The 19,021-nt window shown below is 31.7% G+C and overlaps 2 protein-coding genes across 3 annotated transcripts in view; one reads left to right on the top strand and one right to left on the bottom strand.

The window, feature by feature from the left end:
• The window catches only part of LOC123706639 (acetylcholine receptor subunit beta-like 2), a 52,384-nt gene extending 37,405 nt beyond the window's left edge, over window positions 1-14,979 (top strand). For both annotated transcript variants that reach the window (XM_045655911.1, XM_045655910.1), the window contains exon 11: window positions 13,926-14,979. In XM_045655911.1, the coding sequence (XP_045511867.1) occupies window positions 13,926-14,141 (216 nt within the window). In that variant the 3' untranslated portion in view covers window positions 14,142-14,979. The remainder of the gene's footprint in view (window positions 1-13,925) is intronic.
• Window positions 14,980-15,755: 776 nt separating this feature from the next.
• On the bottom strand, window positions 15,756-18,718 carry LOC123707785. The gene is made up of 5 exons (XM_045658123.1): window positions 18,623-18,718; window positions 17,810-17,941; window positions 17,115-17,185; window positions 16,362-16,469; window positions 15,756-15,903 (listed from the first exon to the last, which is right to left on the bottom strand). Exons 1-5 carry the CDS (start codon window positions 18,716-18,718, stop codon window positions 15,756-15,758), a joined length of 555 nt encoding a protein of 184 aa, XP_045514079.1.
• Between the last annotated feature and the right edge of the window lie 303 nt (window positions 18,719-19,021).

Here is a 19,021-nt window from a genome sequence, read left to right as displayed (position 1 = left end):
CAAGATACTTTAAAATAAAATAAATCTTTATATAAAAATGAACATCTTTCTGGTACGCTCCAGCAGTTTTTAGAGTACTTACTAACTACTATGCGATTAACGACTTTGCAACATGCTACGGATATGTCGAATGTAATCCTTAAGAGAACTATGTTATATTAATTACGACGCTTTTTCCGATAAATTTATAATTTAAACAAACAAATATCCTAACAGCGGTTCCATCAATCATCCTAAAACTATGTTTATAAGCTGTATTTTAAAAAGGTCTATATATACAGCAATACAAAATTTTGATTAAGTTTTGTAAAAAACAAATCACGATAACTATTTATTGAACAACTACGATATACTTTCGCACCATTAATATATGTAACCAGTTACTATGTAATAGTGTATCGAATCGATGTCTTTAAGGGTCGGCAGCACACTTACATGCGTTTTAGGCGTATGCTCTTAAGTCTCAGTGGCTTAGGTCTGGGCCTCACATTTCAATGTCTGTTTTTTGATCATTAGCTAATCTAATAGACAAGTAGTGATTGCCCTTCTGTGTCTGACACACGCCGTCGACTTTTTGGGTCTAAGGCAAGCTGGTTTACTCACGATGTTTTCCTTCATCGTTCGAGTGAATGTTAAATGCGCACATATAAAGAAAACCATTTATGTACAGCCGGGGGTCGAAACTACGACCTCAAGGACGAGAGTCGCACGCTGAATCAGGCCAACGCCGACACTGAACTAACTCATTAATAATTAATTCGGTTTATATTACTCCACTACAATTATACGTTGATTTTAGATAAGTAAGTTTTCGTTCAAAAAGCGAATTCAGTTAATCTAGAAAAGGAATTAATGACGGCCACATTTACGAGAATATCATTAGTGAAGCTCATTAACTGTAACGAGACCAAATCAGCACATTTAAATTGCGGTCGTCGATATTGTCCTAAGCTATGGCCCCCGTGGGATCCCCTTGGTCTAACGTGTTTCTTTGCAAATCAATAATTACATTAATTGAGTAATGAAACCTTTGAGTAATAAATATAATTACCCAGATATATGATCTCACTGATTGAAAGAATACTTTTGTCTAATAACGCATATGTTAAAATTAATTTAAAAATTAGCGAGGCCTGTGTTTTCCTGGGATATATTTAGTAAGTATGTATTTAAAAAACTGAAAATCTGAATATTGCTCGCTTCCTCCACGGAAGCAAGCGAGGTATGTAGTCTCCGCCTACTGCTTTTGGAGGCGTGCGTGACAAAAATAAAATTTAGAGTGAGCTGCTGGATTAGATTGCTGTTTGCACAATTATGAATTTATAAATCAAACAGCAAAAGCACAAATATAACATTACCTTATTTGTATCTTTCGTACGCATACATGACCTTTTAAAATGAAATTCTTACAACTTGATACTTGATTTTTATAACAAGAGTGATGACCGGAGTTACCAGAGTAACATAATAGTATGTGTAAAACTATATTGGAGATATAGCTTAACCTTCCAAGACCGGGTGTTTAGATACGACTAACATTACTATTTAATTATTAACACTTCGTTGCATACAGAAATATAATACGATTGACAGTAGTTAAACGAAAATGAGGGCAACTGGTTGCCTTATCGCTTTCGAGCGATATCTTCCAAACAACCACTATTACACATCTTTATGCCAAGATATTACAGGTATATAAAATATAAAGTATATTATACATATTTGCAGTTAGTTCTTAAAACAGAGAAACAAAACTTTGTCTAAAGGCTTGTGGAAGTTATACAATTATTAGACTTAGCTTTTGTGCTTCGAGATTGCAGTGAAATCGCTAACCACTTTCAAAAGAGCAATCTCTGAATTCACTAACGCATAAAGTACGGTATAATAGGATCAGGAACTAGTGGAATGTTTAGCAAGTCTGAAATAGCTGTGTTAAACGCTCATAACTAAAGGATCCGAGTGTATTTTGGGAGAACTCAGCTGGAGTTGTTATTGCTAGTCGGGCAATACTAAAATCTATAACTGTTATTAAAATGGAAGCATATATGTATAATGATTTTTGTGTGCAAGTAGTATTCACTGTAAAAAATATTCTGTTTATTTATTATGCAGTCGCATTAAAGTCGATCTACCGGGCGACGGTATCACTTAACATCAGATGAACCTCGTGTGCCTATGCCCTCTATTATGTAAACAATTATATATTTATATATACAGTATAAACTCCATGTAAAGTCCCTCGATTTAACGACAAAACGATTTTGATTATTAAAATAATATCACCAAATTTGCCAACCCGAAATAATAATTTTCTCAGGAATAACCTGATAATTTAAAATTTAAAATAAAAGTCTTAAAAAAATTTGACCATCGGATTTTAATGTGATACAATACCCGCTACATAATCGATAGTCAAAGTTCTAGTTACTATACTGTCACAATGCATCTGAGAACGTTTAAATAGTCGAGAACTTATAAAAACTTCAGCCGCCCCACAATAGCGCCCTTAGTGAAGAATTGAAAACTTCAACAATATTAGACGTATATGAATTTGTTATGTATTTATGAAGTCGCAAGACCGCCTCAAAGGCTCAACAAAAGCATGTAGGCACAGTTCGCTACAAAGTTTGTATTATAATGGCCTTTCATGAGACTTTCTTAAATCATTTTTCTTTCTCATTGTACCCGATCTTAGGTTAGTTAACCGAGCAATCTTCAACCCTGTGTTTTTACGTAACTGGTTAAAGGTTACATTAAATTATGCATTGTGGTAATTAAATAATAATCTAGGCAACCATATAAATCAGGTAACGACAAGCTTCGAATCGGATTTATAAATAATTTAAGTATACGTAAATTCTAAATAACCTTTCATTTGACGTATGCCAAACACAGAAGACGCGTACTTTAAGAAACAGACACTTATTTACTAAGCTGATTACGTATAAACCCCATCAAATTTTTATGTATAGTTTCTACAAAATTCAACAGTGTTTCGAATATTAATTACCTTATTAAAATTTGAAAGTATGAATTCAGAACATAGTTATAATTTCATATGAAAATCAAATAGATACCCTTTCGGCGAAGAATCCAATTCAAATAACTATTAGCGACTGGAATAGTGCGCTTTACCCAACCTTATTCGAAAGCACTTTTGAATTGGGGCAGATCGAATTTTTCACAAGAACAAGCGTCGATTGGCAAACTGAATTGTTATTCTGAACACGTTTTTACGTCTCCCAGATAACCGCACTTCATTTTTGGAACGGCTATATAAATAGCACCCCGAGGGCGTATAAATTTTAAAACCATCAGTGAATTAGTAGCGAAAACCGGAATATATTTGAAGTCTTAAGTTAGAATTTAGCGATAGCATTAACGTTCATAATACTACGCCATTTTATGTTATAATAGTCCACTTCCAATTAACGTTGCGAGTATGGCTAGTGAATCAACATTAAAATGCCGAGTTGCGCTAACGAGAGATATTTTTTATTCTAACTTCCTGTATAAATGTATCTTTTTATCTGTTAAAATTAAAAACGTTCATTTTAGTTATGTTTTACCATTGATCCGCCTTGCATTTGCCCTGATTTGTATTCTCTACAGAGATACATACTTGAACAGTTCTTTCTATTGAAGATATCTTTAGATTTACGTTTTACTTATCATTGTATAAATTACAAATAAACTGTTAAATAAAACTTCTGAGTTTCTAAGTTCTTAGTAAAATAAGTATATCACGTTTATCAAAATCAGTTACGCCCTTTTAAGGTACAAGCTAACTACGATTATTATTTCCATAATCGTCAAATGCTTTGCTTTCTGTGAAACAAGTTGCTATAGACGTGGATTGTGAGGAGCAAATATATAGACACAGATAGTAGAAAGAAGAAAGAAATTTATCAATGCAAAATTATGTTGGAATATTATTCGATTACGTAAACTTAATCAGAGTTTGAGAAACGTGGCTTAATTTTAAGTATTCAAGAAATTAGTATATAGTTTTGTTTAATTTATTAATGAAACTCACCTAAAATTAGTTACCAAGGCTACATTATATACGTTGTAAAGATATAATTAATGAAAGTTTCGGTGATAAATGGACTAATAAATGATGTAGAAATGGGTCAGCTCCATGTCCCATGGAAGGGTTTGCTAGAAGCCATTGTTTAGTGAAATTAATATTCTAACTTCTGTATACGCTATACATATATAGTCTAAAGATTACTTAACTAAACAAAAGTATTATCCTTTTTACCTTTGATTTCTATACCGTGATATTTTTGTTGGCAAATGGTTGTTGTAATTTTTCCCTTTGTTCACATGTACTTAGTGGACTGGTTGAGTTCAAACAATGTTTATACGCAATATTGATTTTGTATAGGGATTAATGCTTTGTCCTATGAATCATTGAATAGGGACAGAACTATCTTAAACAATGCGATAGTTGATAGATAGACATTTGATTGAATTATATTTTATAAGCATATGCACTATTAATAGTAAATTTATATATTTATATTAAATACATTTTTTAAAAATATAATGTATTTAATTAATCAAAGTATGAACCATTACTATCCATGCACTTTTGCTATCTTATAGGTAGTTCATTGATCCCTTTACTAAAAAAACCATTCGGATGGGAATCAATAAAATGTTTGAAGGCGGTTTTGACTGCTCGTTGAGTTGAATTTCTTACATTGCTAGAAATTATAAATTTTGAAAAAAAAATGGTAACCTGTTGCAGCAAGGTCTGGGGAGTACGGCGGATATCTTAGACATTCCAATTGAAGCTGAAATTTGGTAGCAGTTTGTTGTACAGTGTGTGGTCTAGCGTTGTCGTGAAGCCGTAGTGGCTGTTAATGCTAAATATTATAGAGTTTGTATATGTATTAATTGGACAGGAAAAATATATACATTGTTACTCTTGCATATTCTCTAAGTATAGAAGTTTAGGTATGTACATGATTTTGTCACATTAAAAAAAATGCTTTCACATACATTGTAATCAAAGGCTTGGTTTCTGAGTTTATATATTTTGTGATCAACTATCCACCAATTATAGTACGTTGAAAGTAAATATTTTCAAAGATATTTTTTCTCAAAGAATTACATTCACTTAGTGAGAAAATTTAAATTAAAGGTAGGTTAGTAGTGTACATCGTGTTATCAAATTATTACATCAAAAAAATTGTTGTATTCTCTTTTGTTAACATAGCTTTTACGCATTGAAAGAAAACACTTTATAACCGGATTGAATAATGAGTTTACATAGCGTATTATTATAAACTCATAATTATTTTACATAATTTTTAATTTAATTTTTTTCCGACGTTTCGCGTGCATTACAGCGTGCGTGGTCACGGCGACTGATTTTAATAGAAATTAACGACTACAAATAGGGGCTATCGTTCAAAGACTTGAATAGCTATCGAAACATTGATATTTTTTAAAACTAAGGAATTTCACAAACTTTCTTTGTATATTTTCTACAGCTTTTTTATATAATATGGAGACCAGATAATACTTGAATACTCCAGCACGCTTCTGACATAAATTGAATGAAATTGTTTCGTCTTTAAGCTTTTAATAGGTGTAACCTGATCTCCGTTATTAACATAAAAGTTAGCTTTTCAAATGATAACTTTAACTGAAATCTTTTGTTACTGTAGTAATGTATAAATATTTCAAATTAAATAATGAATTAAGCACTATCGGAACATTCACAACGTCTACATTCATTTCAGTTGATTGCTTTTTCTGACACCGCTCCCATGAGCTGGGTTTCGGAGTAAACACGGATTCCCATTCGTAGCCACTAACAGCATTTGAGCCGGATTTCCCTCATATTATAGCCACAAACCTAACAAACTGCTTAGAACACCCACTCGAATATAAACTCTATTGAAAGATCATAAAACACAATTTTCTGTGGTCGACAACGATCGAATGGATTTTAGGGCTTAGGAATAGTGAAGGAATGGCGAAGTTTCTAGAAAATGTTAGTCTTGGAAGTTGTATTTCTTATTATCTGATTGTGGATAGTTTGAGTTAGTTTGTAGGTATTACGATGTCGTATTTATTGTTGTTGGGAAATATAATTTTATTCGTATAATAAAATAGGTAGTTTTCTTATATAATACTTTATATTCAACAACAAACTCTATAAGAAATAATCCTATTCTTAAGTTACATCCATAATTTAAGTTAGAAAAGCTAAATAAAATATTTCTAGTCTTACGGGTACGACATAACATCATACATCATCATGACAACGTAGTAGTTTTTTAAAAGAATGGTGATGATTTCACGCGAAATTCAGTTTAATTACGGCAGATTTTAATTATTTTGTGTTTATCAAATCAAAATATAATGTATTATATAGATTACTCAATGTACTTATGAACGTGTGAACGAATGAAAAAATATTCTAAATTTTAAAACTGCCTCAATTCGAAGTCGTATAAGGGACGAGAAGAACTGGCAATAATGTCTCCATAACTCTTAAAACGTCTAGGTGCTATTTTACAAAATGTTTGTAAGCAATCATTACATAATGCTCCTTCTCATACCTTATCATTGTTGTTTCCACAGTATTGTAACTTACATTAAATAACAACACTCAAAAGTATCAAGGTGAATTAATGACTACCTGTAAGAAAACGATATTCCACCTTTATCTCTTCGACGTCCCTCGTTTCACAACTGAGAGTTTTAAGGGTGATTTTACCGTGTACAACCCCTATGTGGGACCAGCTGCTTACTAAAGTATTACCGAACCAATTCGACTTAGGGCCTATCAAAAAGATGCGCCTAAGAAATCTTAAAACGCCGGCATTGCATCGTCTATGGGCGGCGTTATAACTTAACAGATGAGCCCGATTGTTGTATGTAAAATCATAGCAGGATTGCAAACATCAAACCTAGGAGATAATATTAAAAAATATGTCAATTGAATCGCATGCTATTTTTCACCTGTATCATCTCGACGAGCTTTGTTGCACAACTAAGCTTTTTATAAGGCACTTACCGGGTTAGTTTTAACGGGTACTAAAACTGTATGGACAAATTGGGTATGGATAGTGCTTTCTTTATAAGATAAGCCTTCTGTTATCTATATGAAAACTATGTATGAAAATTGCCTTTCTGGTGATTAAACCGATATTTTCTCCTTATAGTAATAAAACAAATAATGAATAATAAATAAAATTAAAAAGTTTGGTTCCTGTGGCATTGTACCTTTAAGGATGGCAGCATTTTCTCGCTGCATTGCAATACTTATTTCCTGAGCGAGGAAAGCATCAGCTCTGGGGTCACCGGTACTATCTACCAGGCGTCAACTTAAATCTTTAATTAGTGCCTGTGCACTTGAACCCCACGGCCCAAGAATCTCTACTCCAAAGGGAACAAAATCGAAGTTGGAGAAAAGACCACCTTGTATACTAGATATCACCTAAGCATATTTATGTCAGTTTCATATCGTCAAAATGTCAATATGAAGGTCGTAAAACTCGTAAGTGTCTCCAAGGCACTGGGTCCATTATGAGATCTGTGGTAAGGATATTGAATTTCGTTCTAGTTCTAGCACTTTAGATCCGCATATTGCTCTCAGAAAGTGCATTGCGTTTGGCAAAATCTTTATACTTACCTTACAAAGAGACTTATATTACTTTAACTTTACCTTGTTAATATAGCTTTTAAATCAGACCTACAAGTCTGGTATAAATATCATTTATATATATATATATATATATATAGACCACATCCAGTCATTTTTAATAATACACCAAATAATAAGAAATATAAAAGGAACAAATAAGATTTTTCACCTTATTGTCCAACTCCTGGAATCGTTCCAGGCAACCCAAATGAATGAAACCTCACTATTTAATTACATTCGTATCGCAATAAGTATAATAATAATGGCCCTAAAACGCCAATGGGCTTGAGATTGCACAGTGTTTTTGGTCATTTTATTTTGTTAACAATTAAGTTTGCCTTCTAAAAGAGTGGCGGAGAGTTTATTGCCAGTTCTTCTCTTCCGATCTACGCCCTTGATTTGAGAACTGGCAGTAAATGTAAAATTAGAAGCATTTCATATACATTTCTTTTTCTGACGTTTATAAGTATACATTATGTTACCTATATTGTGTATGTTTTACTTTACGGGCAAGTTTATTACGTAGGTAGACCATTCGTAAATCGAACGTATGACTTCTGCATGCAGATATAAGGGTAGATGTATACCATTAAATAAACTAGATATAGAGAAATGATGAGTAAACAAATAATTAAATAAATTCGTAAGTCCAGTAAAAATCGTTGATATGAAAATTTGATCGCGCCATAAAACGTAGCTAGATAAACGTAGTATTCTACCAAAGTGCATCAGTTGCACTCTTGAAATGCCTTTTGGGAAGCCATTCATTTTAAATGCGATGCTTACTTGAATATTTAATCACATTGCGCAATAAATTTCGAATTGTATATGTGCATGTAAACTGTTCTCGGATCTTTAAGGATAAGTAAATTTAGTAAAAAATACAACATTTTTACATTCGTTTCAGGAGTGTTTTTCTTAGAAAGTAGTTCGCCATTTTTCGCCAAGTTTCGTTTTTGCTTTTGGGTATCAAAATCCAAAAGTAAACTGATTCAGATTTTAAATTACATTTGCACGAAAAAATCGCATATCTTACAACTGCCAGATAGACCATACCTAGTCATTTTTAATAATATACGAAATAAATTTTAAAAAAATATGTACGAAAAGCAATAATTCAATGAATAACTGAATTTGTGATAATAAAATATACTTTCACAAATTAACAGAAAAAAACTAAAATATCGCGTATACATTAATATGCACGAATGAATAACAATTCGTAATAAACATGTCGAGTGAAATTTTATTAAATTAAAAAAGTTTCCGAAATACATTATTAAACCTCAAATTATACTCAACGAATATTTAACCGCATTCAAATAAAATACAAGTATTAAAATTTACATAACGATGGATAATGTAAGGATTAATCGGATATTTATTTTCAATAATTTAATATGCTTTCGTTAAACCATATCTAATGCAAACACTCATCAAAATTGTCGCAAATAGCCATTTCCGCACCATTCACCGCAAATTTTAAATAACCTTCATTGTATTTATCTTGTGCGTTTCGCACTAGTAAGTACCCAGACTTGGTATGAAATTATGTATGTCTTGTATATTGTTAATTTTAGAAGTTGGTTTATGTGAGTACAATTTATAATACTTGTTTAAGGCATGCAATTGTACTTTAACATAAAATAACGATAAATTTCCAGCGATGCCATGAATTTAATTCATTAATTAAGCTCGATCCAATGTTTTGAATAAGTTTGTTGGCTTGTTTTTTTAAAATTATAACACGTATAAATTCGAATTATATTAACTTCATGTTTACAGTGATAGTTAGTATGTCACAAAGTTATCAGTGATATAAATATTTATACTATTGCCACGAATTTCTTATTTAAAACTGTTCAGTCGATGTATGTATTTAACTAAAAACTGATATAGTTCTGTTTGTTACTCCGGCTCAATTTTTGTGAGCGAAACAATAAATATATTAGGTCCTTACATATGAAATTGGCGTTTTGTCGTACTTTGACCTCAAATACCTCCTCTTTGGTTAGGAATTTCAAATTCAAATTTATACAGCTATTTACTCATGTATTTGTGCTTCGATGACCGTCATTCATTTGTTTTTTTCTGTTTGCGTCACTCATTTTACAAAATGGAAAACTTAAAGTATCGCATTATTAACGAGTACGAGTTGCGCCGTGGCACTAGTGCTGCGGAAACGACTCGAAGGGTGAATGATGTGTATGGCGGTCATGTTGCAAAAGAAAACACAGTTCGTTTTTGGTTCCAACGTTTTCGTTCTGGAAATTTCGACCTGCAGAACAAGCCCCGTGGACGGCCTGAGACCCAAGTTGATAATGAAGTATTGAAGGCTATTGTGGAAGCGGATCCATCGCAAACCACGTCCGAGTTAGCTGCAGGCTGCGGTGTTAGTGATAAAACTGTTTTAATTCACTTGAAGCAAATTGGGAAGATTAAAAAGCTTGAAAGGCGGGTACCCCACGAATTGACTGAAGCAAACCGGCAAACGCGCGTCGACTGCTGCGTTACATTACTGAACCGGCACAATAATGAAGGTATTTTAAACCGAATCATTACCTGTGATGAAAAATAGATTCTTTACGATAATCGGAAGCGCTCAGCGCAATGGTTGGATCTTGGCCAGCCAGCCAAATCCTGCCCCAAGCGAAAATTAACCCCAAAAAAGTTACTTGTAAGCGTTTGGTGGACTAGTGCCGGTATTGTTCATTGCAGTTTTCTCAAATCTGGCTAGACTATTACGGCTGATGTTTATTGTCAGCAATTGCAAACCATGATGGAAAAGCTAGCGGCTAAACAACCTAGGCTGGTCAATCGCTCCGCGCCACTGCTACTTCACGACAACGCTAGACCACACACTGCACAACAGACGGCTACCAAATTAGAAGAGCTTCAATTGGAATGTCTAAGACATCCTCCGTACTCACCGGACCTTGCTCCAACAGATTACCATTTTTTTCGAAATTTGGACAACTTCTTGCAAGGGCAAAAATTTAACTCTGATGGGGCAGTCCCAATCGCCTTCACAGATTTTATTGATTCCCGTCCGACTGGTTTTTTTTAGTAAAGGGATCAATGAACTACCTATGAGATGGCAAAAGTGCATAGAAAACAATGGTTCATACTTTGATTAATTAAATATATTATATTTAAAAATATTCGACTTTTTGTTCCTCCCATACAAAACGCCAATTTCATATACCTAATATTAATAGCATAGTAGATCATTTTCGCCTGTAATGTTTAGAATGGGCTAAGACAACGTTGCTATGCAATTTTTAACAGGCGTTTGGTAAATTATCTATCTGATATCTATGATATCGGATTAGTTACATGTTAATCTTAATGTATTTGTGTAATGTCTGTATGTACCTAGGTAAATACTTAAATATTCCAACTATGTTGTATCAAAATGAATAGTGTTTATAAAGTGTGCTCAATTCCCTTGAGAGCGTGCACTCACTGATTTCGGCTAACACAGAGCAACGCCTCGTTGACTTTAACTTTGACCTACTGAGTATTCCACATGGAATACTAGTACCATTAATTTATACTGTGGTCAGATTCTCTTAATAAATAATCTAACATGAAGATTGTATGTTGCGTCCTGTAATCTGTAGAAATGATAGTTTCATTTATTGAAATTGTAATGATGGTATTGTCTTTTGTTAAAATAGCTTTAAAAACTTATAATTATTTACATAATTCTAAATTTAATAATAATACATAGCTTTAATCCGTTCAAAAAGTGTTTTCTTAATGAAATCATGGTTTTAACCTACGCTTTACTTTCAAAAACCGATTCTCAATGCAACCAGTAACTTATTAATAATTATTCTGGATCGGAAACAAAAGAATCTCAGAAGTCTTACGTGATTAATGTAAAAATCAAGTAAAATCTTCCCTTGTTTTTCAGAAATTTTGCTTGCAGAGTACAAATTATTACACGTTTCTACGGTCACGAGCAATTTCGTAGTTGAGTTAGACTCGAAACGTAAAAAATGCATAAAAAATAAGCTATCAATTGACAACAGCGATATAACTTCCATTGTAACAGAAGATGCAATAAACGAATTGAATTTCTAAAGGTAATACAAAAATGCCTTGTTTCGGAACTTTATTAGTTTTTGTAGGATGCAAAAAGTGCGGTAACGAGCGGGCCTGAACTCGAACTTCACTTTGAAACCTCGTTATGAACTGCAATACTTTTATGGAATTTACAGAACAGGAAAGAATTTGCATCTCACATCGATATTGGTTGGTATTCAGTAATGTAGTAATGGACGCTAATTGTGTATATTGGAAGAGGATTTCCACGCGAAGAGTTGTTTGAAGTTCGTAAGGTTATTACAAAAAAATAAGAATCACCTAAGGACCTGTACTTTATAGTTTTTATATTGATTAAAAATTAAAGAAACTACGTATTCCAATTTTTTTAATATTTTCGCCTCCACTTTACATGTAAATTTCCAGTTCCAGTTACTGGAAAAATAACAAATATACTAGCTATAAATTACGCGTTATAATATGTAAAATTTATTAACATTACAAAAATTCCGCGGCAATTCTGAAGAGTTTAGACAACATCAGCATTAAAGCCTAAATCGGTTTAACACAATGCTTTTATTTAAAATTGTACTTGATTGGTGTGAAATTACATAAATTAAATATAAATATATGTTTTAAGTTAACAAACAGAAAATACGTTATCCTAAGCCTGTATATATGTAAACAAGTATTTTCCGATACCTTGTGATAAAGTATAAATTGAGTTAGCTGGCGCTTCTTTAAGTTTTCTCTTACGTATTTGTTAATACTTATGCTTATTTTGCAAAAGAATGTTATATGTGATAAGTTTTAAATACGCGTAACCAGTGGGGTTTTTCTATTATTTACCACTGTGTCCGTGCAAAAAACGCTCGTATATTAAGAATCTACGACTGATATGTGAACAACGATTCTAAGTTTACCATGTATATAATATTACAAAATATAGTAATATGTGTAACACTTTTAAGTAAATGAAAGTCATCATTTGTATAAACTTGATGTGGCTTTTGAACAGATTACTGACTGCCTGGCGTGGTTGACACACACAGTACATAACCTAGAGATGCCAAGATTAAATTGTGAATGAAACAGCTGATCTGAAAGTTTGGACTTAGGTTACAAACAGTTCATAATAAGTGGCGCTACAATCTCTAAGCCTCAGAGATCTGTATCTGTTTCGCGATAATTTTGTTTCTTAAAAACCAAGTAGGCGATCAGCTTTCTATCCCTCACACTATAAATTTGTAAAGCTAAGGAAAGATAATGGTATGTTTAACTTCACCGTACTTCAACTAATACTCGCTGTATTAGTTGAAGTACGGTCCATAGTACATAGAAGGAAAGGTCCGTATGCACACAGCCGTGATTCGAACGCCTGAATAGAGTTGGGTGTTCTTAAATTTTAACACACGCACCATTATAAATATCTCAATCTGTTTTTAAACTGTACAAAATCTCAAAAAGAAACGGCAACAAAGCTTTCTTTACATATTTTCCATACCAGCGAGTGCCAAATTGCTATTTTACGTCCTTTGACTGTGAACTACACCAACAAAGTCCTTTAGTTTTCATCAGCGTTACATTATCGCGAGCCTCTTTATCTACATCAGGAAATTACGCGATAATATGCTTCCTTTCATTAAAGTACAAAAAGCCATTGGCGACGGGAAATAATGAAAAAAAATTTTGCTTAAAGAGTTGTTTCGAAAGCTATGATCACTGATCAGGTAAAATAAATTATAAACATTTGATTCAAGTGTATCAAGGTGTTATAAATCATTTTATTAGAGTTTTTGGTTTTGGTAATTTATATGATTCTATATTTGTTCTTGAACAGAATACATGGGAATATTGTCTATTTAACACTTTGTTAGTTATTTACTACATAAGGCGGTTTTATGTAAGTTAATATTAAGCGATCTCTTTCAGGAAAATTTGTGTAGATATTGCAAAATGCATATTTCAATTAATATCAAATCTTAAATACTTCAAATAGCAACCAACCAAAAGGAAATTAAGTTTGCTTATTTATTAAGCTTGCTGCCCCGAGTTGAACTCGGTTAAATACGATTTTTTTACATTATTGATCAATCATCAAGATGATCACACAAAATTTTATATACCTTACGAATCACGGAAAAAATATATATGTGATAATAATTAATCATCATTAAAATATAATAAGAAGATTCCTCTTTCGCAGGTTGTTGAAGATTGGAAATTCATGTCAATGGTACTAGACAGGTTCTTCCTCTGGCTGTTCACCATTGCCTGCTTTGTTGGGACCTTTGGAATCATCTTCCAATCACCATCACTCTACGACACCCGTGTTCCAGTTGATCAAGAACTGTCTTCTATACCGATGAGGAAGAATAACTTCTATTACCCTAAAGATGTTGAGACTATTGGTATTGTGTAGATGAATACAGACATGTTGCAATAAAGATATAAAATAAATTTAGAATAAAGTATCATTATCAAAAATGGAATGATTCTAGCGTTTACTGCTCTCTCTCTACTGATCTCAAATGAAAAACTGAAACTGGGCAAGAATACCTGTGACTGTTCTAAATAGCACACCGTCTTCTTATGTTTTATTACATAAGCTTTTAAGGAGTTACAACCATTACACAATGATCCACGTGACATATTTAAATATAATAATAATAAAAAATAGAATAAAATATGTTTAACTTCTAGTTCTAGTTGAAACTTAATGTGTACGTAACACAAAACAAGTATTTTCGTAACTCCGTATTTCAAAATTGGAAGGCTGCAGTCAGCAAGAGATCCCTGTAAGCGCTTTGATACACCATAAAGTAGTTTTAAATCATGTTAAAGTCGTCACAGATTGGCTGTGTAAAATATGTGTTATGATACGTTTGTTAATAAAGTTGAACGATTATATATGATGGAATTAATTATCTTATTGATTTTTAATACATTAAAGAAAAAAGGTGACATATTCTTAAATTTGTATAGAAGCATTTTGAAAAATTTGTAAGAAGTGTCCACATGATTACGATCTTAACGAAATTGTAGTTTTTACTTCATAAAAATCCTCTCGACTCGCCAAAACTCAATCACAAGTTTGTGTCAAATATAGAGTATACTTATAGAGTACTTATTACTCAATAAGTCATTATTGATTATAAGTAGTTTCAATTATCACACTTAATTAGCGATATACAAGGTATAATTTTAAGTATTAAGGCTGTGAATTTTACTTTTACTTATATTTAATAAGGTTTTATGTAATTTAGAAGCACAATATATTATCTATTATAAAGATTGTTTTATTTAGCCGCCTCCACATAGCATATAGAACAGTTCTGTTTTCGATTTCTGGCAAGCCCATAATTACACGTAGAACTTACTTTTCTGTATAATAAATGATTTTGCCTTTTTGAATTTTTAAGCCAAAATAAAAACAAAAACTATCAACGACAAAATATATCCTTATAAATGACCCATAAAGGGAGTTATGGGATTTCAAATAGAATAATTAAAATGTGATGAATTCTTCACTGAGACAGCATTTGGTTGGAAGTGTTGGCCTTTTGAATTGACATATTTTTAGTAGTTACATACATAAGATAAAATTTTTAATTAAAAAAAAAAACAATATACGACTACATCTTCAATCGGAAGTGAATACTGAATTGTGAATATAATTCTAATATTACCTCATGCAACATGATTTTATTAAATTATTTTAAAAAATTCGCTTATTATGTTTAGTATTCCATTAGTATCTCTTAATATTCGAAACACGTAAAAATTGGTTAATTTTTTAAAAAACTATAATCATATATTAATAGAGTAAATCATTAATAATTCTAATATAATAAATTAACTAGCAGATACAAATGATAAACTTAGTTAAATTTAATGAAACAGTTTAATTATAAATACAGATTTTATATTAAAAGTAGCGATTAATTAAAATTTTGTATTTAAGATGTTATCTTCAGGTATATACGGGACTGTTAATGTTATAAATGTAAATAAAGAAAACAATTCAAATTTCTTTTTAATGCTTGGTTACAACTAGTTGAGTAATCATGTCAAATAGGCTTAGCGGGCACTCGTTATAGTACTTATCACAGTCACCTCTCTGTCCATCTGCCTCTGCTTCATAATATATGTCATCTATGCCTTCTTCTTTTGATGCTGAAGGCCTGCAAAGAGAACTTATTTTACTATTTCTTTAAGAGACCAGACTGACCAAGTAGAAAACTTCTGCAGCACTGTGCAACATTGATATTTAACAGAGCGAGTTCTCTTTATTACTTTTAATTGTTTTCGACAATCGTATCAGATCAGATAGACTATGTAAATATTATTTATTAATTCATACAAAACTTTACATACATACATGTCCTATATAAACATTAAATCATTACAAAACTAAAGTCTTAGTCTTAATTAGACTATTTCGTCTCTTTCTGACAAGTAGTGTCTACGCTTTGATAAAAAAGATAGAACGGCGCAATTAGCCTAATATAATTAAAATATTTAAAGATACATAAACCTATATTGACAAAATACTGTCGCTTCGGCTACTGTATAGTACTGTATAGTTATAGGCTACTGCATAGTTTTCACAACAATATTATTATATTAAGTCAAAACTTACGTGAAAATAATATGCATGATGTGGCCCAGAAGGCCGTTGTGATGTAGCGGAGTCTCCGCTGCCTCACAGATGTTACGAAGCAAACACTCTCTTCCGTTCATGCCGTTTCTGAAATTATTCAAGTTATAAATTAAAATTATAAACATAGTTCAGTCACATGCTTAAGAGAAAATGTGTCTATTTTTTTATAATTAGCCGCGCCACAATGTACCTACTAGAAAAAAAGAATGTTTATTATGGAACATAAGATACAAGTATCACTTATTCCACGTCATTAAATTTGAATAGGTAGACATCCCTACTCATCGGCAGGGAAGACAGAGGATGTAAGCCGAGAGAAAAAGCCGGGGTAAAAAACTCTCGGTACTCTTTTAAAATATCAAATCTAGTTAGTAGACATTCTTATTAATTGTACAGTGGTTTTAAACAAAAAGGTATTTTTTTTTATAAATTATTACTTAATGAGTAAATAAAAACACGAGTGTACAGTGACTTTCCAAATCTAAAGTATAATAAACTCGTTTTAGTAAGATTATTACTATCTCGGCGAATTTTAATGTTTTACAAAATCTTTTAAGTCTTATTAATTATTTGTTTAACATTGCATTAAACAAATATAGTTAGGTTCTAAATTTAAAATACTGATTCCATATTAACGGTAAAACAGCGTAGTTCTTTATTTAAACTACTTAGTTTTCCATTAACATTAGATTTCCATTCAATCATGCCTTTAATAAATTTTAAAGCACTCACTCTTGGAATTTAGTTTCTAATACTGTGTACGCCAATTCCCTTGTTATACTTCTGCTGTGACGAGAAACGATCTGAAAATAAAAATTAAATAATAATAAATATACCTTTATTTTAAACAGTTTTTACACGAACCTGAGTAATTATTATGTTGTACCCTATCTCCGGGCTGGATATAGAGGCTTCTGGAGGCTTCGGGGCAACGAAGGAGTTGAGGCTTTTCAGTCGAGTTTTTAAATCAATAATTTATTGTGAATTCCAGTAGATTATTTTAATATTTAATAAACATATAAAAAGACAAATACAGATCAATGATTTCTGTTCATATTTGTACAAAGGTAAAGGTAAAAAACTTTTCTTATGATATTCAAAAGAAAAGTTATTTACTAGTAGGAATTAAAAAATATATATTTTCTGAAGTGTCTCTTTTGTTGAGGCCCCGATTTGCACGGCCCTGTCTCCTCAGTAAATTAATTCTAATAATTTTGGAAAGTCTCAATCTAAATCGAATACTAAGAGTTTGTTTGTCAGGCCATTAACGGTAAGCTAAGGAGCAATTTCAAAATTGAGAAATTGCTTTTGTGTCTAGTCTACTATACTATGACAGTGGATATCATTTTTTAGGTATCTATGATATGTCTAATCAAATGTTCATTATGTTAGCATGAATTTAGAGGAGATTATTTGAAAATTATTACCGGTAGATTGGGGAAGAGAACTTCATCAATTTCAGTAATGTTAGTCACTACACCGTAGTTGGACTCGAAGTTATATGACACGAAGACATTTTTATCGGGAATATCTAGAGGTACAGCCACTGCGAAGAATATCTGGAAAGTAACATATATTTTTTTGATAGTATTACAGTTCACTAATATTATATTAATGATAATAATTAAAGACAAAGTTTTTTAATACAACGTACGTCCAAATTATGAGAAGATTGCTCATAAAATGACTTCCGTATTGATGAAAATTAATATAAGATTCAGACTTTTGTGACTTTCAAGAAACTGCGTTATAACCTGAAGGTATTCGATGCTCACGCTAATTAATTAATTATATTTATAAGGAAATAAGTTATTAGTGAATAACCGTCTTAATGACAAAGTATTTAACATACTAACTTCGTTATGGACGATTTCCGAAAAAAAAAAACGTATGTCAGTCTCATTCCCATTCTGGCGTTACAGATCTCTTAATAACCATACAAAATAAATAAGTCTAATTGCATGGTTTTAATCATAGATAAGTCATTACAGCGTGTGCTATGCTGACTTGACAAAAAAGGACGAAATAGTACTTTAGTTATTTAGATTTCGTTGATAGATAATGAGTTATAGGACAATATAAAAACAATTTATATAAAGTAGAAGTAACGTAATATTATGTTTTATTTGCTTAAGTAATTCTTTTACTTGTAATATATTTAAGATACCAAATTAATATACAATAGTTTTACTATATTTAATAGATGTAAAAGATTAAAAATCGTAAACGAATAAACTTACCCCATATAAAGTAGTAGGTGGAAAGATAAGTCCTCGTTTTTGAACATCATGGCTCGTCACACCAGTGAGAACTCTGAAAAGTGTAAATTTAAACATTACATAATTTAAAACGTAATAGAAAATCAAAAAAAAATTGAACTATTTTTGATTCCCGTAATATAAATTCTCATATGACGTTCCCATTGTGGAAATCACCAAAAGCTCTAAAACAAGGAGAAAACAAGACTCAGGATAATATTGACCTCGTTCTTGTTCCTCTTGTGCTCGCAATTATATAAATAACTTTTATAATACACATTAAAATAGTGAACATTCGAAGCATTTTAAAAAGTAAAATATGCAGGAAGTTCAAAGCCCGCTATGACATTCAAATTTAAAACGGAATTTGCCACCGCTAAC

Source organism: Pieris brassicae, chromosome 3 (assembly GCF_905147105.1).
Source record: "Pieris brassicae chromosome 3, ilPieBrab1.1, whole genome shotgun sequence".
Classification (NCBI taxonomy): Eukaryota; Metazoa; Arthropoda; class Insecta; order Lepidoptera; family Pieridae; genus Pieris; species Pieris brassicae.
This window is presented reverse-complemented; position numbering and strand designations above follow the sequence as displayed.